Consider the following 24,478-nt stretch of genomic DNA (forward strand, 5'->3'; position numbering starts at 1 on the left):
AGAGAGAGAGAGAGAGACTTTCTTAGGCTCCAGTTCTCCAGTTCCTTTGATTGGCCCTGTCCAGCACACCCTGGTGTAAAACTTCCACCCAGGAATCAAACTTGGCAATCTCCTGAGGAGCCCCCAGGGCTGTTCTCCTGAGAGAGCTGTTTAAGACTCTCATGCTCTACCGACTGAGCTAGCCGGGCCCTGAGAGAGCTGTTTAAAACAGGACAGATACCAGGGCCCTGGATCCTAGTCATTGTGCACTCACTGTGTGCACTGAGCCAGAATGTTACAGCGAGGGTGTTCAAGGGGCAGGTGACCAAGAGGAGGTCTTGGTGGAGTGAGTGATGACTCCCTAGGGGAATCACTGTTCAGAGAAAAAAAGATGGTGGCAGTTAGTCAACTGCAAGTGACCAAGTCAGGAAATGGGCCTTGGCTTTCGAGGCAGCCCAAGACGAAAATCGGAGCTGGTTGTGCAAAGACCAGGGAACCTCAAACAGAGGAGTAGTGTGAAGCCACCCACCAGTCCCCCAAACCTCTATTCCTCCAGGCACAACGTGGAGAGGACCGCAGACTGCTGAGACGAACCTGGGGGAGCTGTGCATGTGTTTAAAGATGTTGATGTGGTCTGTGACTTCGAAGTCATTGGAGGTAACCAAGAGGGGAGAGAGAAGTAACCCAGGCATGGGTAGACATTGCAGGTCTGAATCAGCCGGCCCCTGCTGGGGATCAGTAAAGGAGGGCCAGCAAAGTCTCGGCTTTGTGCTGTCACCAGGCTGTGGAAGACCGGAGCATGATTCCACCGGAGGCCTAGGACCACTGAGGGGCACTGAGGAGCGCCGGCACCCGCGCGGCGCACGGCCTTCCCGGGGCGGGCAGGGTGGAGCCTCGGCCTTGGGGCCGGGCGGCCGCGGGAGCTCGGGTCGCTCTTCCCGTTTGTAGGTGCGCGTGCTGGCAAAGGCAGGAAGAGGAGGGAGGCGCCCGCCATGCAGGGCCCGCTGCTCCCCGCCTCGGCCTCCCGCCCGCCGCCCCCGCGGCACGGCCAGCCGCAGCCCCTGTGAGGAGGAAGAGGCGGCAGCGACGGCGGTGAACGAGGCGCCGCCCCCTCGGCGAGCTCGGCGACCTGGCGGCCCCGGCAGGACCCATGGCGGATCCCACGGCCGCACCGTCCCTGCGGGAAGGCGGCTCCCGCGCGCCGCGGGCCTCGGCGCCCTCGCCGCCGCCACCGCCGCGTTCGCGCTCGGGCTCCGAGTCGGAGGAGGCCGAGCTATCGCTGAGCCTGGCCCGCACCAAGACCCGCTCGTACGGCAGCACGGCCAGCGTGCGGGCGCCGCTGGGCGCCGGCGTCCTCGAGCGCCTCGTGGAACACCGGGTTCGCGCCGGTGACACGCTGCAGGGCATCGCGCTCAAGTACGGAGTCACGGTGAGCAGGGTGCGAGGGCGGCTCCGGGGCGGGGGCGGTCCCCGGGGTGTCCGGGCAGCTGTCCGGCTGTGGTTGCTCGGGCCCCAAGCGCTGGCTCTGTGCGCCCGGGTCCTCCCGCAACCAGAGAGCTGGGCCGCCAGGGCTCGCTTCCCAGGTAGCGCTGCCCTGCTACAGCTCAGACTTGCATCTGTGACAGGGAGGGAGGCCAGAGAGCACGAGGCAACCCCTGTATTCCCACCCTCACCTACCTGGTTTGCTGTCCCTACCACAGCATCGTGCATTTACTCAGAGCCAAAGGGCGGCTGATTGTATTCTTTTTGGAAGCAAGCTATGTGACAAGTCAGGAAGGGCACCGCTGCCCCCCTAGTCGATGGTCTGGTGCCATCAATTCGACGTCTTCATTTAGAAGTGAAATTACACCCGTGAATGTGACACCTGTCGCTAAGCAGCAGCCAGGAACTGTGTTCTAGGTGAGCTGGAAGGCCGTGTTCATTACAAATTGATAAGTGTCTGGGTCTTGGGCCTATTCTCTTTCACCTCTGGGAAGGGCATGGAAACCCGGAGGAATAAAATTGTTGCGTTAAAATGACTTATAATTAACTCTGAGCTGTGGGATGGCCTTCTTAAAGCTGGAGCTGTGGATCAATTATTAGGGTTCTTTCCCGAAGCACCTGAGTCTGCAATGGGAAGAAAGATGATCTTATCCACATCTTACTGTTAAAGTGAAACTCCTGCTGGCGCTTTACCCGAGAGGAGAGCAAGTGCAAGCTGTTTTGCATACTGAGCAGGTCCACATTTACCCCTCTCTGGCTGTTTGATCATGTAAGCATTTTGAGAGCAAAGGCAGCTGTCAGGCCCCCTTCCCTTTTGAGTGACTCTGTGACCCTCAGTTCTCCCTGTGTGCCTGCGGGGTGAGGAGTGGGCGGAAAGCAGGCTTGGGCTGGAGCTCAGGAGAGCAGACTGGGAACTATCCCCAGCTCCCCTCTGCCGAGTGCCAGGTGCTGCCATGGTCCCTTCCCACTTCATCTTCTCTGATGTGACTTTCACAGTTAACCTGGGAGTCGGGTGTCATGAATCTCCTTGTTACAGATGAGAGAGGTCAGAACACTTCCCAAGAATGATGAGTATTCGTTGAGACCAGCATGAATCAGCACAGCAATAAAATGTTTGCGTTTCTCTACAGGTTACTTACAATACCCTTTTTTTGAGGTTAGTCTTCTCAAGAGCCCTTCCAGCATCCTAGCTACTGCAGAAGGAAGGCGTTTTGCTACCTGGCTCCTATGCACCTGACGTCCTGGCTGAGGAGTCTGTGGTATCCAGGGGAGTGTTCCTGCTCCAGGGCTCTTGCCATAGCAGTCTCTCTGTATGTGGCTCATTGCCCACTGCATGTCTGATATCTGGCCTGATCCTCATAACATTATCATCGTTTTCCTTTAAGTGCCAGTAAGTGTGTTCAGGAGTGTATTTTACAACTTTTGATTTAAAGGTGTTCACTTGAGCCTGGCGCAGTAGCCTAATGCCTTGGGTCCTCACCTTGCACGCACTGGGATCCTAAATGAACGCTGGTTCATGTCCTGGCATCTCCACTTCCTATCCAGCTCCCTGCTTGTGGCCTGGGAAGGCAGTTGAGGACAGCCCAAAGGCTTGGGACCTTGCACATGCATGGGAGACCTGGAGAAAGCTCCAGGCTCCTGGCTTCAGGTCGGCTCAGCTCCGACCATTGCGGCCGCTTGGGGAGTGATCCAGTGGATGGAAGATCTTCCTCTCTGTCTCTTCTTTGCTCTGTATATCCGACTTTCCAATAAAAACAAGTGAATCTTAAAAAAAAAAGATGTCCACTGAATTATGATAAATGGGGCATCAGAGTCTGTAATGACCGGGGTCTCTCACTGATGGTGTCACAAAGAGGCTCATTCTTGGCTGTGGGAAGTTGCCCTGTGCCTTGGAGCATCTCTGATCTCTGCTGCTTTCAGGCATTGCCACGAGTGCCTCAACGGCAAACTCACCGCTGGCCAGGAACCACTGGGTTATTGCATGCATGTGTCATTGCTTGGGGTCCTGGACTGGAGTTTATGGAATTGTTGGACACTCCTCCATCAGTTACATACAGCTGGGGAAAGTGAGACTACTGGAGCAATGAAGTGATATTGATGTTTTAGCTAGTATCTGTAGGTATGAATTGGTTTTACTCATCGTAAATGAGATTTTAGGTAGACATAAAAAAGGCAGGAAAGTGTTTTTTTCCATGACTGAACAAAGAAGTTGAGCAAGTTAAGATTTTCAGATCCATAGCCAAGATCATTTACAACACCTTTTGGAATGATTTTTTTAAAAAAAAATTATTTATTTTTATTTGAAAGGCAGATTTACAGAGAGGGAGATGAGAGAGAGATATGGAGAATATTTCCCATCCACTGCTTCATTTCCCAAATGGCTGCAGTAGCTTGAGCTGGGTCAGTGCAAAGCCAGGCGCCTGAAGCTTCCTCTAGGTCCCCTACATGGGTGCATGGGCCCAAACATTGGACCATCCTCTACTGCTTTCCTAAGCACATTAGCAGGGAAGATTGGAAGCGGAGCAGCTGGGATTCAAATTGGTGCCCATATGGCATGCTGGCACTGCAGACAGAGGCTTAACCTATGCCGCAGTGCAGGGCACAACATCTTTAAATAGATTCGATGAGATGTTGAAAGGGCATAGAGACCTAAGGCAGCACACCTGAAAATTAAGTCCATGCCAGTGAGCAGTTGGTCTTATCCTTTTGTACTGGCATGAAGAGCACAGCTCTGCAGTCAGCTTGGAGGGACCCTTCTGCTGATGGCCACTCCTTAGCCACACAGCTGGGAGACCAGGTGGGACTCAGGCCCCCGCATTGGGAGCCTGGGAATTGCTGGTAGTACTTGAGGTTTTTACACCCTTTAACAAGGGTTGGAGATAGAGAACCGATGGCCAGGTAGGGTTACCAAGACCATGGGTTGGAAATCAGCACCGCTCAGGGGCTGGTATCAATATGCATCTTGGGTTGTGGAAATATATGAGTGTTTCTCAAACTTGCCTTTACAAGAGAGGAAGGATGTGGGGCAGACTCTGGATGATCGAAGATCCCAGCTGGCTTTGTGCTCATGGGAACAAAGTCCCCAGAAAAGGAGTACTGAGATCTCTGTTTTTAACAAGCATGGTCACTTGGCTCGCTCCCAGAGCCTTGTTCCACATACATGCAAGCTCACGCACATGCGTGTATGTATGTGTGTGTGTGATGTGTTGGTGTAATGCTTTCTTGTTTGCTTGGTGTAATGATTGCTTGCTGTCAATCATTGCTGAAGAAGTACCCTGCAGTTTCATTTTTTTCCTAGGGCCCCAGGCAAATGATAAAGGGCTAGTCATGGCTTTGTCTGCTGCCCCACCCTCCCCTACCCTAGTCCCTTGCCTCCAGGTCTTTGCTCTTGTGTCTCCTCTGAGGTCTTTTCTGAGTTGGTATGTCACGTTGCATCCTGTCACCATCCCCAGCACTCCTCCCCAGCTGTCTCAGTCATTCCTGCAGTTTTTTCTGTTTTCTGGCTCTGCCTTTCAGGTGCTATATTAGTGAGTCAGTAAGAATCTATGCCCTTCCATGTCAATTCCATAATGTTACAAATTGCTGTTAATGTTATATTGGGACTCTTAATTGACTGGGATGATATTCTACCAGCTCTAACTTTGGACCAGAAATGGTCTCCCCAAGAAACTGTTCAACCCATCTGGACAATAAGTAGCTGGACTCTATGTTTGGTATATGTTTGCAAGGAAAGAATCTTGATTGAATTTGAACTGTAATACTGCACCAAGGTGGAGGAATCCACCGGGGGGGGAGGGGCGTGGGATTCCCAGAGCCTATGAAACTGTCACATAATGCATAATAATTAATAAAAAAAAAGTAAAAAAAAAAAAAGAATCTATGCCCTTGGGGGATTGTATTTTAGTGGAGGCAGCCAGTCAACAAATATATCAAATATTGATAAAGGGAATGAAAAAAAGAAATTAAGCCAGGAAGGACGATAGGGAAGAAGGGGAGAGTTGACTATAGTTATAAAAAGTGTGGCCAGGCCAGGCTTCCCTGAGAAGGAGTGGGCGAGCACTGTGCAGACATCCTGGTGGCAGATCGGCCCGTGCTGCAGAGGCCCAGAGTGGAAGCGTCAGCAAGGCCTTCCAGGAGGAGTACGGCTGGTGCGTAGCATATGGTGGGGTATGGCAGAACAGGATCATTTAGGGCTTTGAAGGCTGTTGTAAGAACTTGGGCTTTTTTTTTTCCTGATTTGGAACACGCTGGAGGGGTTTGAGTGACAGGGTGTACATGATCTGACTCATGCATTAGAAAGGTTCACTCCAGGGAGGGGTGTTTGGCCTAGTGATGACGAGACCTGTGTCCCACATCAGAATGCCTGAGTTCAATTCCCAGCTCTGGCCCCTTGCCTCAGCCCCCATGCTAATGCAGACCTCTGGGAAGCAGCAAAGATGGCTCAAGTGAGTGGGTTCTTGCCACGCAGGTGGGACACCTAGATTGAGGAGCTGGCTCCTGCATCTGGTCCTGGCCTCATCCTGGCGATTGCAGGTATTTGGGGGAATGAATCAGATGAGAACTCTCTTTCTCTCTAGAATATATAATATAAAACAAGAGCTCAGTCTGTCTGCTGGTTTAGGAGTAGGCTGTAGGAGGGCAGGGAAAACAGCCCAGCCTTCTGCAGTAATATAGATGAGAAGGGAGAGCTGCTTGGACCAGTGGAGGAGAGAGAAGGAAGTGAGGAGGAGTGGCTGGGTCCTAGGTGGTATCTAGGTAGGCTGTTCATATTGTTTGTTTCAGGGTCTCTCTGTCCCTTGAGTTGGGCCTTGGGATACAGGAAGTTCCTTTATAGGAAAGAAAAATGTGGAGGTTCAGGAACTTGACCAGGTTGACATGTGGTTAGCCTTCCTTCTTCTGCCAGTCACTTGGAACATAGCTTTATGACCCTTCCCCACATGAAAAACAATAGTTGGTGTTCAATATTTGTGTGCCTGCTTTGATTGATACCTGGTTTGTTTGAGATGCTGGGGCTGCAGCTAGCTGGGACTGTCCTCTTGTTAATGAATGTTTAGCTACATGAGAGGCCAGGGACCTTTACCTTCCATGCCTGGCCTGGTGTCTGGTGGGTCCTTCACCAACGTGTGGGTCAAATTCATAAGAAAGTGTGACTGATTTGAAACCATATGCCTTGGAATTAAGCATATCCTGGCACATGGGGCCCAGGGAAGGGCTGAGAGAGGAGGTACAGCCTACTAAAGACTTGACCTTCAAGAAGGGCCTTGTGCTGCCCTTGCTGGAGCTTGGTGTTGCTTTTCTCTCCTCCGCCAGTAGTGGGGTCCTCACTGAGCACATGCAAATCTAGCTCCCCCAGAGTGCAAGGCATTTGAGGAAGTGAGTCTGGGAAACTGAAACTATTTGAGTTGGGTTGAGAAATTATTAAACAAATATGGTTCAGACCTCAGACATAAACCTGTTTGGGCTGAAATTTCCCTGACGTGTTTCCCTGGGTGTGTTTATTATGCCCCTTGAGACTTGGAGGCCCTGTCCCTAACCCTGAACTCCAGATTTGGCTGCTGCTTTTTCAGGACCCTGGCTCCTCCCAGTTGGAGTCAGTCCTCTGCAGGAAATGGACCTGGCTTGTTTGCATTGTTTGGCATCCCTTGAAAAACCTACAGGAGAACAATGTGGAAACTGAAAGTGGGAAGGAGACAGTATGCCTGGCCCATTTTTTTTTTTTTTGCATAAACTTTTTTCTCTGTTGTTGGTAGCATTTTCCTTAATAGGCCTTACCTCCCTTAGAAGAGGAGTGAGATGATTGTCTTGTTAGTAGTGAAGCTTGTTGACCTTGCTGATCCAAAGCTGGGGAACTGTGTAAATAGTGACACTGCTGGTGAAAACAATTATTTGAGAAGCGGAAAGGGAGACACATACATACGCTTGTGTGCGCATGCATGTTCTCCCCCCACCCCCGCCCACCCACACACATACCACTCTCCCATCCTCTGGTACAGTCTGCCCATAATGGCCAGGACTGGCCTAGGGCAAAGCCAGGAGCTGAGAATGCAATCCAGGTGTCCCACATGGGTAGCAGAACCCCAAATCACCTAAGCCATCATTTGTTGTTTCCCAAGATTCCAATTGGCAGGAAGCTGGAATCAAGTTCAGAGTTGGGAGTCAGACCCAGGCACTGCGCAGTGAGATGCAGGCATCTTAACTGTCCATCCCAATTGGTGTGTATGTGTGTTTTAAGATTTATTCATTTATTAAATATTTATTTATTTATATATATTTGAAAGACAGTTTACAGAGAGGAAAGATAGAGAAGGTCTACCATCCACTGGTTTATTCTCCAGATGGCTGCAACGGCTAAAGCTGAGCTGATCTGAAGCCAGGAACCAGGAACTTCTGGATCTCCTACATGGGTGCAAGATCCCAAGGACTTGGGCCGTCCTCCTTTGCTTTCCCAGGCCGTAAACAGGGAGCTGGATGGGAGGTGAAACACCTGGGATATGAACCTTATGGGATGCTGTCACCACAGGGCAGAGGATTAGTGTGCTATGCCATTGCAGTGGTCCCTTTGTTTTTACTTGGAAGTCAGAATTACGGAATAAGAGAGGTAAGAGAGATCTCCCATCCCCAATTGGCTGCAGTGGCCAGAGCTGGGCCAGACTGAAGAAGGCCATCCTGGCCTCCCACACCCCTGCACTTGGGCCATCATTCACTGCTTTCCTAGGCACATTAGCAAGGAACTGGATCCAAAGTGGAGCAGCTGGGATTGGAGGCTGGGTCCTGCAGGTAGGAACTTACAGATCCCTTCTGGCACCTATCGCAGGCCCCTGGTGGGTTTTCCAGTGCTTCCAACCAGGGTTTCTACAATGCCCTCCTTGGGTTCTGTTGATTTGCCTGAACAGCTCCCAGAATTCAAAGACACACTTAACGTTTCCCAGTTGATCAAAAAGGATGTTACAAGGAGTACAGGTGAAAAGAGGCATAAGACGAGGTCTAGGGACAGGGCATGGAGCTGGCATACCCTCTGCAAACTGGCTGCCCTTCAGGAACCTGCACATATGCAGCCAGCCAGAAGCTCCCAGCTGGTTCCTTTGGGTTTCTCTGGGGAGCCTTCGTTACACGAGGGAGACCAAAGCAGGAGCAAGCCCACAGATGAGGACTGAATGCTATTAAGCTGGGGCAACCCAGCAAAGCCTGTCTGTTCAGATTCTTCCTGGTCCCTCCCACATCAGCAATGGGGCCCTTTGAATTGGTCTTCAGATCTACTGTCAGGTCAGATCTTCTTTAGGACAAGCTCCAAGACAGGGGGAATAAAAAGGTTACATACCTTGCCTTAGGGAAGAAAAATTCTGTAGTCTCTGGCTTGTGTTGGTGGAGCAAGTTGCGGGCTGGGAACCAAGGGACAATACCCAAAAGTATGTGCCCTATAATATCACACATAGATTCTCATTTGTTTTTTTAAAGATGGCTTTATTGAGGGATAATTCCATGCCACCAAACCATCCACCTGAAGTGTACAATTCAGTGACATTTAGGAAATTTCCAGAGTTGTGCAGCCGTCACCATGATTTCAGAACAGCTCCGTCACCCTAACACCCGAGATCCTGGCATCACCCATACCCATTCCACTCCTTCACCATCCCCTGTGTCACCAGCCCACAACAACCGCTAGTCCATTCTCACATCTAGAAGCTTGCCTTTTAAAAATGATGTGTTTATTTGGAGAAAGTTGGGAGGGGGGAGCTTTCATTCCCTGATTTTCCTTAAATAGCCACAATGGCCAGTGCTGGGACAGGCTGACCCCAGGAGCCAGGTGATTCCAGGCCTCCCGGGTGGGTGGCAGGGGCCCATGGCCATCCTCGACTGCTTTTCCCAGCAGAGTGTTGAGTTGGAAGTGAAGCAACTGGGACGTGAACTGGTGCCCATACGGGATGCCAGCGTTTCAGGTAGTGGCCACACCACGAATACCGGCCCCAAATTTGCCTTTTTTGAACTATTTCTGTAATGGAATCTCGTGTACTATTCTGAGACCCTTTTTTTTTCCATCAGCTCATGGCAGTGGAAGGTCTAGCTGCCACCAACACCTACAGCATAACAGGAAATAGAGGCAGGGGTGAATCTTGGGAGAATCATTTAACATTTAAGTCTGTTTTCTGTAAAATGATAATCAAATGCAAATTTTACATACATATAGGGATCTTTTGGAAGACACACAGTGCTATATAAATAACAGTTATTGTATATCCTGAAAGGTTTTTGGAATGGATCTTTTTTTTTTTTTTTTTTTGGTTTGTTTGTTTTGTTTTTAAGGAAGAGAGATCCAGGAAAATGAACTTTGGTCTCTGATGTCCACTGTTAGTTAGGTAAACTGATGCTATGGGCTCAGTGTTTTTTTGGACAGAGTTCCTGGCCATAGCTACCAGCAGGAAGTGAAGGTGCCCTGTGGAGGAAGTTTTGTGATTTCCCTCTGAAGTAAATTCATTTTGATAAGCTGTTTTAAAGATACTGATGACTCTTTCTCTCTTATTTATTTATTTGAAAGGCAGAATTACACAGAGAGAGAGAGACAGAGGAAGAGAGAGACCAAGAGAGACAGATGTTCCATTCACTGGTTCACTCCCAAAGTGGCTCGAAGCAGCAGGGCAGGGTCAGGTAAAAGCCAGGAGTCAGGCACTCCACCTGGGTCTCACATATGGGTGGCGGGGACCCAAGCTCTTGGGCCATCTTCCGCTGCTTTCTGCTTTCCCAGACATATTCGCAGGGACCTGGATCAGAAGAAGAGCAGTTGGGACTCCATACAACGCTCCCATGCAGGTGGTAGCTTAACCAGCTGTGCCACAGCACTGGGCCCTATTGATGACTCTCGTCCACCTAGTTTCACTGTGATCCAACCTGTGGCTATCTGATTAGTTCTTTCCTTATTCTGTAACCTGTTCCTTCGTGGCCAGAGAGTGAATGTGTGTGTCATGGAGTCATGCTGGGACATCCTGCTGAAGAGAAATAGAAGAACGGTGAGGCGGTGCCATTGCCCCGGGCAAGGTCCCACTCTGGTTAGCATTGATGGGGCGTCAGGAAGCATGGAGGCGAGGTCAGGTGGGAGAGCTGTGGTGTCTCCTGGGAGTGCGGCATGCCTTGGCTTAGTTTTGTGTGAGGTGGCATTCCCAGGACAGGAGACCTTCTGGGCTCAGGTGCGAGCTCAAGGCCTTCCTTGTGGGTGAGCCTCGCTTTCCTGAAGGTGCAGCTGCAGCCGTCTCCCTAGCTGGACGTCCTGCTGCCACTGCGGCCTGTCTTGTCAGTCCCCTTTGCCGTCGCTTCTCCCTTCCCTGCTACTTGTCCCTGCTTCTCCCTCTTGCGCCTCTGGCTCTTGGTGTGGCTGTTTTCACACCTTAATTTTTACTCAGCCTTTGCTTTTCACAAAGACCAAAGTTAAGATCAAATTCATTCTCTTGTTAACTTCTTGAAAAATTTATTTGGGAGGCGGAGTGGGGAGGAAAGCCAGCAGCTGAGTAAGACAGTTCTCATTTGCTGGTTGGCACCCTGCGTGCTCTCAATAGCTGGCCCTCCACCTGGGTCTCTCACATGATGTTCGGGGCCCGTGTACGTGAGCCATCATCAGCTGCCTCCTAGGGTCAGTTATGGCAGGGATTCAAAAACTGGAGCCATTGTTTGCTGCTTCCCAGGCACCTTAGCAAGATGCTGGACTGAAAGTAGGGTAGCTGGGGCTCGTACCAGAATTCCAGTAACATTCATAGGTGTCCCAAATGGCAGAGCAAAGGTTCGCTAATAACAGATTTTCAAAAGGTTTTTTTTAAAAAAACACTAATTTAAAATATAATGAATTTGGGGCCCAGTGCGGTAGCCTAGTGGCTAAAGTCCTTTGCATGCACTGAGATCCCATATGGGCACCCATTCATGTCCTGGTGGCCCCGCTTCCCATCCAGCTCCCTGCTTATGGCCTGTAAAAGCAGTCGAAGACGGCCCAAAGCCTTGGGACCCTGAACCCGTACGGAAGACCCAGAAGAGGCTCTGGGCTCCTGGATTCAGGTCAGCTCAGCTCTGTCTGTTGCAGCCACTTGGGGAGTGAATCAGCAGATGGAAGATCTTCCTCTCTGTCTCTTCTCCTCTCTGTGTATTTGACTTTCCAATAAAAATAAATAAATCTTTAAATATATATATGTGTGTGTGTGCATATCTATATATATGTATATGTGTGTGTGTGTGTATAATGAATTTGAACTGGGCATTTGGCCTAGTGATTAGAATTCTGGTTAACACACATTCCACACGGGAGTAGCTGGTTTGACTCCCAGCTGCAGCTCCCAGTTAATGTAGGCTACCGCTAGGCTACTGCGCCAGGCCCAGAAGTGAACATATTTTTAAAAAGGAGGATATTACTACTTTCTTTCTTCTCATTTTGCTAAGTACATGTTAGAATATGTCTTTATTAATGACTTTCTTGCTCTTAGCTAAATTTAATAATAATGGTTGCTAATATTTTACAGTGCTTACTCTATGCAGGTATTATTTTAAATATAGAAATTGATCTCTATTTAATCCTTGGAACACTCATGTTCTGTGGGATAAATGATTGCAGTATACATGCAGATCAGAAAGCAGACGTGGGACCTACTGGCTAAAGTCCTCACCTTGTGCATGCCAAGATCCCATATAGGTGCTGGTTCTACTCCCAGCAACCCCACTTCCCATCCAGCTCCCTGCTTGTGGCCTGGGAAAGCAGTCGAGGACGGCCCAAAGCCTTGGGACCCCGCACGCACATGGGAGGAAGCTCCTGGCTCCTGGCTACGGATCGGCTCATCTCTGGCCATTGTGGCCACTTGGGGAGTGAATCTTTGGACGGAAGATCTTTCTCTTTGTCTCTGTTCCTCTCTCTATATCTACCTTTCCAATATAAATAAATAAAAAGAAAGCGGATGTGGAGAAGGCTGAGGGAGTGTGGCCTCAGAGCCCGTGGTTCTAATGACTACCAGCTATGACATGCATCTGTTTCCACCTTCAGACTTAAGTCCGCCCCGTCCCAGGCTGACCCGCTCAATGCTTATGATGTCTGCTTTCCCCCACGTTGGCGACACTGGCGTGCTCTGGGTCATCTCAGAGTGTGGACTGTAAGTGTCGGCAAACACCTTCATACATATGTGTATCAGCATACTGGTAGCAGTGCTGGCTGCTGATAACAAGATGGGGAGGGTGCAGCCATGCAGGAAGCTCATAGCCCAGTTAGAGATGTAATTCAGTACACTGATCAATTATGTAGCAGCGTGTCCAGGAGCCAGGGACCCTGCCCTTCCCCGCCTGCAGCCTCCCACTGCACCCAGCCTCTGATGTGGTTCCCTTGTCTCATGCTCTCCTCTGTCACAGGCCCCAGCCTGGCCTATATGACCTGTCTTCCTCTGCACGGTATGTGGATCAGCCAGGGTCCTGGTGGCACACAGATAGCATGCTCCTAGAGTATGATTCGACAGAGTTCGCTGAAGGCACAGCAGTAGAGTATGGGCAAGGCTGGGAGAACCTGGAAGTCCTGGGGAAGCATTCAGAGAGAAGCAACAGCGGGGAGAATTACCCCTAACTCTCCAGCCTGGAGGTCCAGGAAAGGGTGGACAGCACAGGAGCTTCAGAAGTGAGGCGTCCTGGTGGGGCCTGGGCAGAGGGGAGTGCAGCCTCGGAGGCTGGGTGAGGTCCATGCTGGTGCAAGCTAAGCCACCACTTGCAGTGCTGGCATCCCATATAGGCCTTGGTTAGAGTTCCTGCTGTTTCACTTCCAACCCAGCTTGCTGCTAATGGCCTCAGAAAGCAATGGAAGAGGACTGAAGTGTGTCGGTCTCTGCTGCCTACATGGGAGACCCCAGAGGAAGCTCCTAGCATCAGTGTGGCCTAACTCCTGCCATTACAGTCAACTGGGAAGTGAACCAATAGATGGAGGATGTCTTTCTCCCCTTCTCCATTTCTCCCTTTTTATGTGTCACTCTGAATTTCAAATATATAAATAAAAAATTTTTGAAGTATTCATTTATTTGAAAGATTTATATGTAGAGAAGGAGAGACAGAGATCTGGCATTTTCAGGTTCACCCTTTAAATGGCCGTAACAGCTCAGGCTGGGCGAGGGCAAAACCAGGAGCCATGAAGTCCCTCTAGGTCTCCCTCTTCGTTTCAGGGGTCCTAGCACTTGGGCCATCTTCAGCTGCTTCTTCTAGGTGCGTTAGCAGGAAGCTGGCTCAGAAATGAAGCAGCTGACTTGAACCAACATTCAAGATGCTTGTGTTACAAGTGGTGATTAATCCAGCCCAGGTCATATACTTCTTAAAAGGCCCACTTCCCAGGGTTGAGAACAGACTCAAGAAGAGTAGAGATTGGGAGGAAAGTGTAAGTTTAAAAGAATAACCCACGGAGGATAGCTTCCTGCCATTTGCGGTTACTTGCACAGTTTGTCTTGTGTACCTGTTCCCTTGACTTGTGTTAATTCATGCATCCATCCTAGAGTGACAGGAAGCTGAAACTGGCCTCAGGGGAAAATAAACCAGAGCAGAACTGGGCAGTGAGGGGCTGGCGGAGCTAGAGGTCGGGGATGCTTTGGCTTCAGGTGGAGATTCAGCCTCCCCCAGGTGGGTTTGTTGTCTGCTTCCACCAGGTGGCAGGATGGCTACCTGCTGCCCCACTAGGAAAATGTAGCCTCCTTTCCCCCTTGCAGTCTTTGCTTGTCTGCAAAGTTCTGAAGTAGGATCCAGATCAGCCACCTGTAATCTTCCAAGGGGCAGGGATGAGGTACGAGGAGGGCTCAGGGGTCCTGGAATCCTGTGTTTTGAGAGACACCATGAGCTGGATGGTGGGCAGCAAAAGGCAAGGAGGACAAACCTGAGCTTGCCAGAGATGGTATCCTCAAGGCGTTTAGCTCTCCTATGTCTACATATAAACTAGACCAGGGATCCTTGGGATTTATGTATCTTCATTTTGTCTCTAAAATGCACCTGCCTATGTTCACACTCTCTCTCTCTTGTCCTGGCCTGCTTTCCTTAAATTGGAAAGTAGGACACAAAGAGACAATTCATCTGTCTCTATGAACACGGTGTCTTTTTAGAAAATATATGCTTTATTATTTGAAATGTAGAGCAACAGAGATAGGGGTAGAGAAAGAAAGAGAGAGAGAAAGTGAGAGAAATTTTTCATCTACTGATTCATTCTCCAAATGGCCTCAGCAGTCATGCCTGAGCTAGGTTGAAGCCAGGACCAGCGACTGCATTGTGGGTGGGCAACTTCTTGTGGGTGGCAGGAGCCCAGTAGTTCTGCTGCCTTCTGAGGTACATTAGCAAGAAGGTGGATTGAAAGCAGGGCAGTCAGGACTGGAATCGATACTCTATTATGGGATGCTGGTGTCATAAGCGGCAGCTTAACTTGCTATATCACAGTGCCAGCCCCTAACGTGGTATCTTTTTTATTTTTGATATTTATTTATTGGAAAGGCAGAGTTGCAGCAAGAGACAGAGAGGAATAAAGAGAAGATTTCTGCCATTCACAAATTCATTTTTAGGTTAGACTGAAGTCAGGAGCCTGTAACTCCATGTCGGTCTCCCACATGAGTGCAGGGCTCCAAGTATGTGGGCCATCTTCCACGGTGCTCTCAGGCACATTAACAGGGAGCTGGATTGGAGGTGGAACAACCAGTATTTGAACCAACACCCATGTGGATGGGATGCCAGTCTCACGGTTGCCCACTGAACTTGCTACATCGCCATGTTTCTTTTCTTTTTTTTTTCCCTAAGGTTTATTTATTGTTATAAGAAAGGCAGGTGTATAGAGAGAAGGAGATACAGAGAGAAAGATCTTCCGTCTGCTGATTTTCATTTTCTGCAAGGCAGCAATGGCCAGAGCTGAGCTAGTCCAAAGCCAGGAGTCAAGAGTTTCCTCCAGGTCTCCTACACAGGTGCAGGTTCCTCAGGCTTTGGGCTGTCCTGGACTGCTTTTCCAGGCCACAAGCAGGGAGCAGGATGAGAAGTGGACCATCCAGAACATGAGTCGATGCCTAAAAAGGATGCTACATTTGGAGATGGCAGATTAGCCAGCTGAACCAACATGCCAGCCTCACTTTTTTCTCTTCCATCCCTCTTCTTCCTCCCTCCCTCCCTCCCTTTTTCTTCCTTCTTTCTTTCTCTCTTTCTTTCTTTCTTTCTTTCTTTCTTTCTTTCTTTCTTTCTTTCTTTCTTTCTTTCTTTCTTTCTTATCTAATTTATTCATTTGAAAGGCAGAATTACAGAGACAGAAGGGGAAAGAGAAACATCTTCTGTTACTCCCCAAACGACCATAAGAGCCAGGGCTGGGCCAGGAGCCAGGGCTGGGCCACGAGCCAGGGCCAAGATCAACATCCAGGTCTCCCACATGGGTACAGAGGCCTAAGGATGTGGGCTATCTTCTGCTGCTTTCCCAGTCACATTATCAGGGAACTGTATTGGAAGTGGTCTTATCCACTATCCTGTAGCCTTTGACCCTTTGTGCCCTAATCAACTATGTAAAGATTATCAAAATAAAATAATAATTTGAAATGTAAAAAAAAAAATAAGGTACTGCTTTTGTGGATCCAGCTGCCAAAGGAAAACAGGAGGAACTGATTTGTTTTTGGAGACTCTTTGAAGTGGGAATATAGTTTTGACCCAGAATCAATTTGGCATTAAAGGCTCCCCATAATTTGCTTTCATTACTTATGCATTTTAATCTGAACCTTGTGGGGACAATAGAGTGAGCCAGAAATTCCTGTTGGAACATCGCTGGAGCTGTAGGCACTTGTTTAAATCAGTTGTCTCTGATGCACTTTAAATTTTTCATTGCAAAGTGGAGAGGAGTCAGTACCATCTGCTACCAGGCACTTCACGATCAATCTCTCTCCATGCCCCCTTCTCTCCCTTTCCTTCTTCCTATATAGTGTCTATGTAGCATTTAAAAACTATATGTTCTCCATATAGCTCCTGTGTGTCTCACTAAGCTCGATCGAATCTTTTTCCCACAAAGGGCAGATGATTCCTGTTTTAGCTGCTAAGTGACAAGCTCATGATCATACAGGTCCTGTTGATGCCACTGGGATTTGAACCAGGTCTGTGAGGTCCAGAGGTCTGTATATTTAAGTCACTGCACAAAACTGTCTCTGTTAGATACTTCACAAGCAGAAGTGGTCAGAATGAGATGCCATGGTGCCTGTAACACACCGAGTGTGGTACGGGTCCCCAGGCTAGGAGAGCGGGGAAGTCTGCAGACACATTTACACACAGCATGCTAAGCTGGGAGTTGGCTTTTCTGTAACACACTTAGTGCTAGCGTAGAGTGAATCCTGTCTGCCCTTAGCAGTGTGTGGACTTAACATGTCACTCAGTGCTCTGGAACCTCCAGTTCCACACTTGTGACAAGGTGCTGGCCATCTCTAGATTGCAGAACTGTTGTGAAGGTTTACTGAGAATGTATGTCCGCCCTGCTCCTGTGTTGTATCCCAGCATCTTTACCACCCCCTGCCCCCAGCTGTAAGAGTCCATGGGCTATGATATGCATGAACTTTTGTTTCTTTCATTTGTACATCTTCCTGTACTCCATGGTGTGGAAAGAATGAGACTGCATGAAAAGTCTCCCCCGCCTCCTTTCCTTACCCATCCAATGTGTACCCATCCTTCAGGGCCCCCTCTGTAATCAAAGGAACCAGAATCAGAACGTACTGCTTGATGGGGGCTTTCTTCACGGGTTTTCCCCCGCCCTACACTATTCTTCCCAAGCCTGGTTGTCATTCTGTCTCCACCCAGGGAGGGTTATGCTCACAAAGCACAATTCTAGATGTCTATGCCACAATTCTAGAGGTCTGTGCCACAATTCTAGACGTCTGTGCCACAATTCTAGACGCCTGTGCCACAAGTCTTGATACCTTTGCAAGAGTAGCAAAACTAAGAATCCCCCCAAAGAAAACAGGTAATAGATATTTTAAAACAAAATGTGATCTAGTAAATATGTGCTAAAGATTCTATGGTGGTTTTTCCCTTAGGAGACTCAAGGCTGCTGATGTTAGAAGCTGACTTATAGTGGAAATAATATCGTGTGTGTGTTGCACTGGGCATGTAGTGGGAAGGAACGTTTCCTGACTTCCCTTCAGGTGCATAGAGGGATGAACCTGGAGGTGGCCGAACCCCTGGGAGGACCTTGAGGCTCAAGGAAGCACAGTGCACACCCTGCACAGGAATGCCTGCAGATCTGTGCTGTGAAATACAGTCTCCGTCACACCTGCCACATGTAACTCCTTATTTCCTCTTTTGTATTCTAGATGGAGCAGATAAAAAGAGCCAATAAACTGTTTACCAATGACTGTATATTTCTGAAGAAAACTTTGAACATCCCAATTATATCAGAGAAGCCTTTGGTGTTTAATGGCCTTAACTCCATTGATTCTCCGGAAAATGAAACTGTTGATAGCAGTTTTGCTCCGGAGGAGCTGCCAGTGGGGGTGGAGGAAGACTTCCCTCCTCCCAGTCCCCAAGAGCCCGACGTTCAGCCTGGGGAGCCCGAAGACGTGACCGCCAGGGATTTCCTGCGGAGACTTGACCAGCAGATTAAGTTATCGACACAGGCAGCCAAGAAACTAAAAGAAGAAAGCAGGTAAAAATACCCTGGGACGTACAACAGAGGCTGAAAGCTTTGTTCTTGGGATGTCTTCTGGTGGCTGTATCTCTTCTTTTTAGCTTAAAAACTGTGTTTTCATTGTAGGAAGCCAAGAAATCTAAACAGATAACTATGTGCTGCACAAAGTTTGACATGCAGCACTGCTTCTGTCTCTTCTTGAACTTTATTTTTATTCTATTTATTTGAAAGGCAGAGTGACAGATTCCATCTTCTGGTTCCCTGGAGCATGCTCATGCTAAAGCCAGGAACCTGGGACTCAGAGAAGGGAGAGGCAGAGAGGTCCTCCTGCTGGCTCACTTCCCAAATGGCTGCAGTGACCAGAGCTGGGCCAGGTTGAAGCCAGGAGCTTCATCCAAGTCTCCCAGGGGGTGTAACAACCCAGGCACTTGGACCATCTTCTGCTGCTTTTTTTCAGGCAAGCTGGACTGGAAAAGGAGTAGCCAGGACTCAAACCTGGTGCCCGTAACTTTGCTGTGCTGCTTGTGTAACATCCTTGTTCAGCTGGGGATCCCTTCCGCACACAGCAGGCATGGAAGGAGCTTCTCCTTGCGTATTCCTTTAAAATCTCTCTGGGATATCTGTCTGGGAATATCACTGCTACTTTTCCATTATTCACTGAAATTTCATGTGAACTTTTATCTTTGTTTTTTAGTTTGGCTCTGGAGCAAACTTTTTTTCTATTGAACTGGTTTCCTTCTTCCTTTTATGTTTTCTTTTTTTATTTTTTTAAAGATTTATTTATTTTTATTACAAAGTCAGATATACAGAGAGGAGGAGAGAGAGAGGAAGACCTTTTATGATTTCAAGAAGGTACAGCCTAATGTATTTCCTTTTGCCCTAATGGGAAATTAACCATTAAAATCAATGCCCAGATTTAAAGAACATTTCTTTTTTAATGATTTATTTGTTTTTATTGGAAAGGCAAATTCATAAAGAGAAGGAGATACAGAGAGAAAGATCTTCCATCTGCTGGTTCACTCCCCAAATGGCTACAATAGCCAGAGCTAAACTGATCTGAAGCCAGGAGCCAGGAGTCAGGAGCTTCTTCTGGGTCTCCCATGTGCATGCAGGATCCCAAGCCTTTAGACCATCCTTTGTTGCTTTTCCAGGCCATAAGCAGGGAGCTGGATGAAAAGTGGAGCAGCTGGTATACAAACTGGCGCTCTTATGGGATCCGGCGCTTGCAGGGGGAGGATCGGCTAATTGAGCCATCACACTGTGCCCCAGACAATATTTCTTAAGGCTAACATATTGTCTCTCTCTTCCTTCCATAGTCCTTTCTTTTTATTCCTGTTTTATTCATCTTGTTGCCCTTTGTTAGAGGCATCACAAATCCTTTTGAGAATGAGATATAACATAGCAAATTTTTTTTAAAGATTTATTCATTTTATTACAGCCAGATATACAGAGAGGAGGAGAGACAGAGAGGAAGATCCTCCGTCCGATGATTCACTCCCCAAGTGAGCCGCAATGGGCCGGTACGCGCCTATCCGATGCCGGGAACCAGGAACCTCCTCCAGGTCTCCCATATGGGTGCAGGGTCCCAATGCATTGGGCCGTCCTCAACCGCTTTCCCAGGCCACAAGCAGGGAGCTGGATGGGAAGTGGAGCTGCCGGGACCAGAACCGGCGCCCATATGGGATCCCGGGGCTCTCAAGGCGAGGACTTTAGCCGCTAGGCCACGCCGCTGGACCCAACATAGCAAATTTAAGCAAATACTAAGTAATGTTTAGTATCAGCTTAATATATTAAGATATAATCTCAGGGAAAACCTTTGATCCACAGGCTAAATTGCTACTTGGGATCCCACAGCCACTCTTGGGGTACCTGGCAGGTCAGGGCTCCTGCGCATCTGATCCAGCTTCATGCTCTGATGTGTACTGCACATCAGGGCCAAGTGTTTGGGTCTCTGCTATGCAAATGGAGACCTGGCTGGAGTTCCAAATTTCTCACTAGGCCTGGTGCAGCCCTGGATGTGCAGGCATTTCGGGAGTAGAAGATATATTTTTCAAATAAAAATGAAAATTGATAAATAAAAAATCAAATATAATCTAAATAAAGGTAAGTATATAAACAAATATCATTTATTCCAAGTTACTGAGTTAGCAGTTAGATGGAGACATAGAGGTACATATTAATAAATATCTGTGTTTTGTTTTGTTTTGTTTTTTAAATTTATTCATTAATTACATTGTATCATATGACACAGTTTCATAGGTACTGGGATTCTCCCCACCCATCCCCAAACCCTCCCCCCATGGTGGATTCCTCCACCTTGTTGCATAACCACAGTTCAAGTTCAGTTGGGATTCCCTCATTGCAAGCATATACCAAACATAGAGTCCAGCATCTTATTGTCCAGTCAAGTTCAACAGCTTCTTAGGTAGACCCTCTCTGGTTTGAAGACAGAGCCAGCGGAGTATCATCCCGATCAATTAAAAGCTGGATCCAACATACCATCAGCAAAAATTTAAAAATATGGAACGCTTCACGAATTTGCGTGTCATCCTTGCGCAGGGGCCATGCTAATCTTGTCTGTATCACTCCAATTTTAGTATATGTGCTGCCGAAGCGAGCACAATATCTGTGTTTTTTTTTAAGATTTATTTGTTTATTGCTTGAAAGGCAGAGTTACAGAGAAAGAAGAGACAAAGAGAGAGAGAGAGAGAGATCTTCCACCCAATGGTTCATTTCCCAAATGGCTGCTCTGGCCAGAACTGGGCTGGTTCAAAACTGGGAGCTAGGAGTTTCTGAGTTGCCTACGTAAGTGCAGGGACCCAAGGGCTCGGGCCATCTTCCACTGCTTTCCCAGGCACATTAGCAGGGAGTGTGACTGGAAGTGGGGTAGCCTGGTTTTGAACTGGAGCCTATGTGGGATGCTGGCATTTCACTGGAGTATTAGCATGCTGTGCCACTGTGCTGGCTTCTAAATGTTTTTATTTTACACAACTTTTTAAAAAGATTTATTATTTTTTTATTGGAAAAGCAGACAGAGAAAAGGAGATACAAAGAGAAAAATCTTTTGTCTGCTGGCTCACTCCCCATGTGGCCACAGCATCCAGAGCTGAAGTGATCTAAAGCCAGAAACTGGGAGCTCCTTCTGGGTCTCCCATGCAGGTGCAGGGTCCCAAGGCTATGGCCCATCCTCTCTTGCTTTCCCAGGCCACAAGTAGGGAGTTGGATGGGAAGTGGAGCAGCTGGTATACGAATTGGCAGTGGGTGCAAAGCAAGAATTTAGCCACTAGGCTACCACGTCAGACCCTTTACACAACTTTCTTCTTTTCTTTTTTTCCAAGATATTATTTGTTTTTATAAGAAAGGCAGGTGTACAGAGAGAAAGATCTTCTGTCGCTGATTCTCATTCTCCAGTGGCCATAATGGCCAGAGCTGAGCTGGTCCGAAGCCAGGAGCCAGAAGCTTTCTCTGACTCTCCCACACAGGTGTAGGGTCCCAGGCTTTGGGCTGACCTCTAGTACTTTCCCAGGGCACAAACCAGGGAGCTGGATGGGAAGTGGCGCCGCCAGGACATGAAGTAGCACCTGTATGGGACCCTGGCACATGCAAGGCAAGGACCTTAGTCACTAGGATCCCACGCCAGGTCCCCTTTATACAACTTTTGAGGCATACACAAAGCATTGTGAGTTGATATATTCCTGTCCTTCTTTAGCAAATGCATATGTATATTTTAAAGTTTATTTAGCACAGCGACAGAGAGACCTCCCATCTGGTAGCTCACTCTCCATATGCCCCAACCAGCTGGAGCTGAGGTGAGATGAAGCCAGAAGCCTGGAGTCAGCCCAGGCTTCACATGTGGGTGGCAGAGATCCAACTGAGCCAGCACCTGCTGCCGTCCAGAGTACGCACCTGCTGCCGTCCAGAGTACACACCAGCAGGGCATGGCATGTGAAGTGCAGCTGAGACCAGATCTCAGGCACAGCATGGGCTGTGGGCCTCTCAACTGGCACCTTACTAACAGAACCTAGTGCCTACCCTGCGAGCGGACATGCAGCTGTATGATATGTGTGTGTTTCAATGTTCAGAATATGGCTTTAGCAATGATTTACACTGTTTCTTTTTGTTCAGAGATGAAGACAGTCCCTATGCAAGTTCTCATTATCACAGTTAGGTGGCGAGGGCCAGCGCTGTCCCCTGGATTAAGCGATGGTTGGACCACAAGGAACCCAACAGCTGAAGAGTCCGACTCGTCCGTTTGGATTCCCTTGGTCTGCGAAGTTGCTCCGCCTTCTGCAGTTACGCTCATGTAGTGCCCTCTGGCTTTCCACACGTTGATGTGTTCTTTAGAGCATGATCGCAGTTGTATCCTCCAGCTCATCACTTCTGCAGGGGTGCTAGTTCTAGACGAGCTTTTGTAGGTACCGGTTGATATAAAGCATCAAAGACTATGCATATCATATATATAAGTGTGTGTGTGCATGTACACACACACACATATATATATAGCAATGTTTATCTCCTCATGAAATTCTAATTTTGTGAAAAACTTGGTGGCTGTTTTACGTGATGCTGAATCTGCTGCGTGTTTATAACTTAAGTGCTATATATGTATATTTCCATATGTATTAACATATTCTATACTAATACCAAGAACCAAATTTTGTCTATTTTGTAAAAAAATAATAAACTATAAAATTCTGAATGAGAAAATAAACTATGTTTGCATATTTGACTACTCATTTATTGCAACAAATGGGAAAATAAGATAGATTTTAAAAAGATTTTGTCTATTTGCCAGAAGCAGAGGCAGCGAGACACATAGATCGATTAGGGTTTGCCTCCAGCATGCCCTAAAGCTGGGGTTACGCCGGGCCAAAGCCAAGAGCAAGGAATTCCATCCAAGGACCCAGGAGCTTGAGCCGTGAGCCACTGTGTCCCAGGTGAGGTGCCTCAGAAGGGAGTTGGGTTGGAAGTGGTATAGCTGGGAATCAAATTGGCACTCCAGTGTAGGTTGCAGAGGCAAGCAGAGGCACAAACTCCTTATGCCCTAATGCCAACCTCCAAATTGTGCTTTTAAATTTGCTTTTGAAATAACTTCCCCCCTCCTTTAATGTTTTTGGTATTTTGAGTGCAATCTTGAAAATAAAAAGCTTCAATAAAAGGAAATAATTACAGATACTGGTAACCTTCTGGATTTCCCACGTGGGTGCAGGGGCCCGAGGCTTTGGGCCATCCTCCACTGCTTTTCCAGGCCACAAGCAGGGAGCTGGATCAGAAGTTGAGCAGCCAAGACTCAAACTGGTTCCATATGGGATGCTGGAAGCACACATGGAGAATTAGCCTGCCACTGCACCAGCCCCAATCTTTGCATTTTTGTTGACATATTTCAGACTTGGTGAAAGTATTTAATATAACTAAGAGGACAATTAAACCATACCACAATCTGAAACTTTGCTGACATTTGGATTTCATTGTTATGTCATCTTATTATAGGACATTGTGTAGTCACTGAAAGCATTTGAATTGATTTGGATTTATATCCACATAATTGTGATCTTACTGTAATGCTGTGTATAGGTTATTGTAGTAAACTTCAAGTATCATATCATATACAGTTAAGTTTTTTTTTTTTATTACAAAGTCAGATGTACAGAGAGCAGGAGAGACAGAGAGGAAGATCTTCCGTCCAGTGATTCACTCCCCAAGTGACCACAACAGTCGGTGCTGCGCCGATCCAAAGCCGGGAACCAGGAACCTCTTCCGGGTCTCATACGTGGGTACAGGGTCCAAAAGCCTTGGGCTGTCCTCCACTGCTTTCCCAGGCCACAGGCAGGGAGCTGGATGGGAAGTGGAGCTGCTGGGATTAGAACTGGCGCTCATATGGGATCCTGGGGCGTTCAAGGCGAGGACTTTAGCCGCTAGGCCACGCCGCCGGGCCCAGTTAAATTTTTTTTTGTTTTTTTGGTCTCCATTTCTATTGTACTAACATGTTAAATACACCCTTAGGCTTTCACAAAAGTTTTCTTCACTTACTGTCCCAAATATCCACATGGAGTTTGCTATTTGTAGAGCAAAATGACTTTCTGATTCCTTGTTTTCACTTTCCCTTTTTTCATTCATTTATATATGATCCTTTGGGGTGTTTTTCTTTTTTTTTTTTAAAGATTTATTTTTACGGCCCGGCATAAAAAAAAAAAATTCATGTGGTGGCTCTCCTTAAGGCATAGAGACTATGGAAATCGAGAATTTATTTCATTTGCCAAGTGGGAACTGCAGGTGGAAATGAACTCTGGGAATAGACACCTTTCACGGGCCCGGCGGCGTGGCCTAGCGGCTAAAGTCCTCGCCTTGAAAGCCCCGGGATCCCATATACGCACCGGTTCTAATCCCGGCAGCTCCACTTCCCATCCAGCT

General features: G+C 48.0%; 1 protein-coding gene and 1 non-coding gene across 2 annotated transcripts; one reads left to right on the forward strand and one right to left on the reverse strand.

The window, feature by feature from the left end:
* Window positions 1–923: 923 nt before the first annotated feature.
* LYSMD2 (LysM domain containing 2) lies at window positions 924–22,513 on the forward strand. The gene is made up of 3 exons (XM_004578074.2): window positions 924–1,408; window positions 17,754–18,085; window positions 22,193–22,513. Exons 1-3 carry the CDS (start codon window positions 1,130–1,132, stop codon window positions 22,233–22,235), a joined length of 654 nt encoding a protein of 217 aa, XP_004578131.2. The 5' UTR covers window positions 924–1,129; the 3' UTR covers window positions 22,236–22,513.
* LOC118759269 (U6 spliceosomal RNA) lies at window positions 20,582–20,688 on the reverse strand. The gene has a single exon (XR_004996073.2). It is a non-coding gene; the product is annotated as a U6 spliceosomal RNA (small nuclear RNA).
* Window positions 22,514–24,478: the final 1,965 nt, after the last annotated feature.

This window comes from Ochotona princeps, chromosome 6, assembly GCF_030435755.1.
Source record: "Ochotona princeps isolate mOchPri1 chromosome 6, mOchPri1.hap1, whole genome shotgun sequence".
NCBI lineage: Eukaryota > Metazoa > Chordata > Mammalia > Lagomorpha > Ochotonidae > Ochotona > Ochotona princeps.

Coding starts and splice junctions, on each gene's coding strand:
- LYSMD2 (XM_004578074.2), top strand. CDS start 1,130: ATGGCGGATCCCACGGCCGCACCGTCCCTGCGGGAAGGCGGCTCCCGC. Junction 1,409..17,753: donor CGCTCAAGTACGGAGTCACG/GTGAGCAGGGTG, acceptor TTTGTATTCTAG/ATGGAGCAGATAAAAAGAGC. Junction 18,086..22,192: donor AAACTAAAAGAAGAAAGCAG/GTAAAAATACCC, acceptor CTTTTTGTTCAG/AGATGAAGACAGTCCCTATG.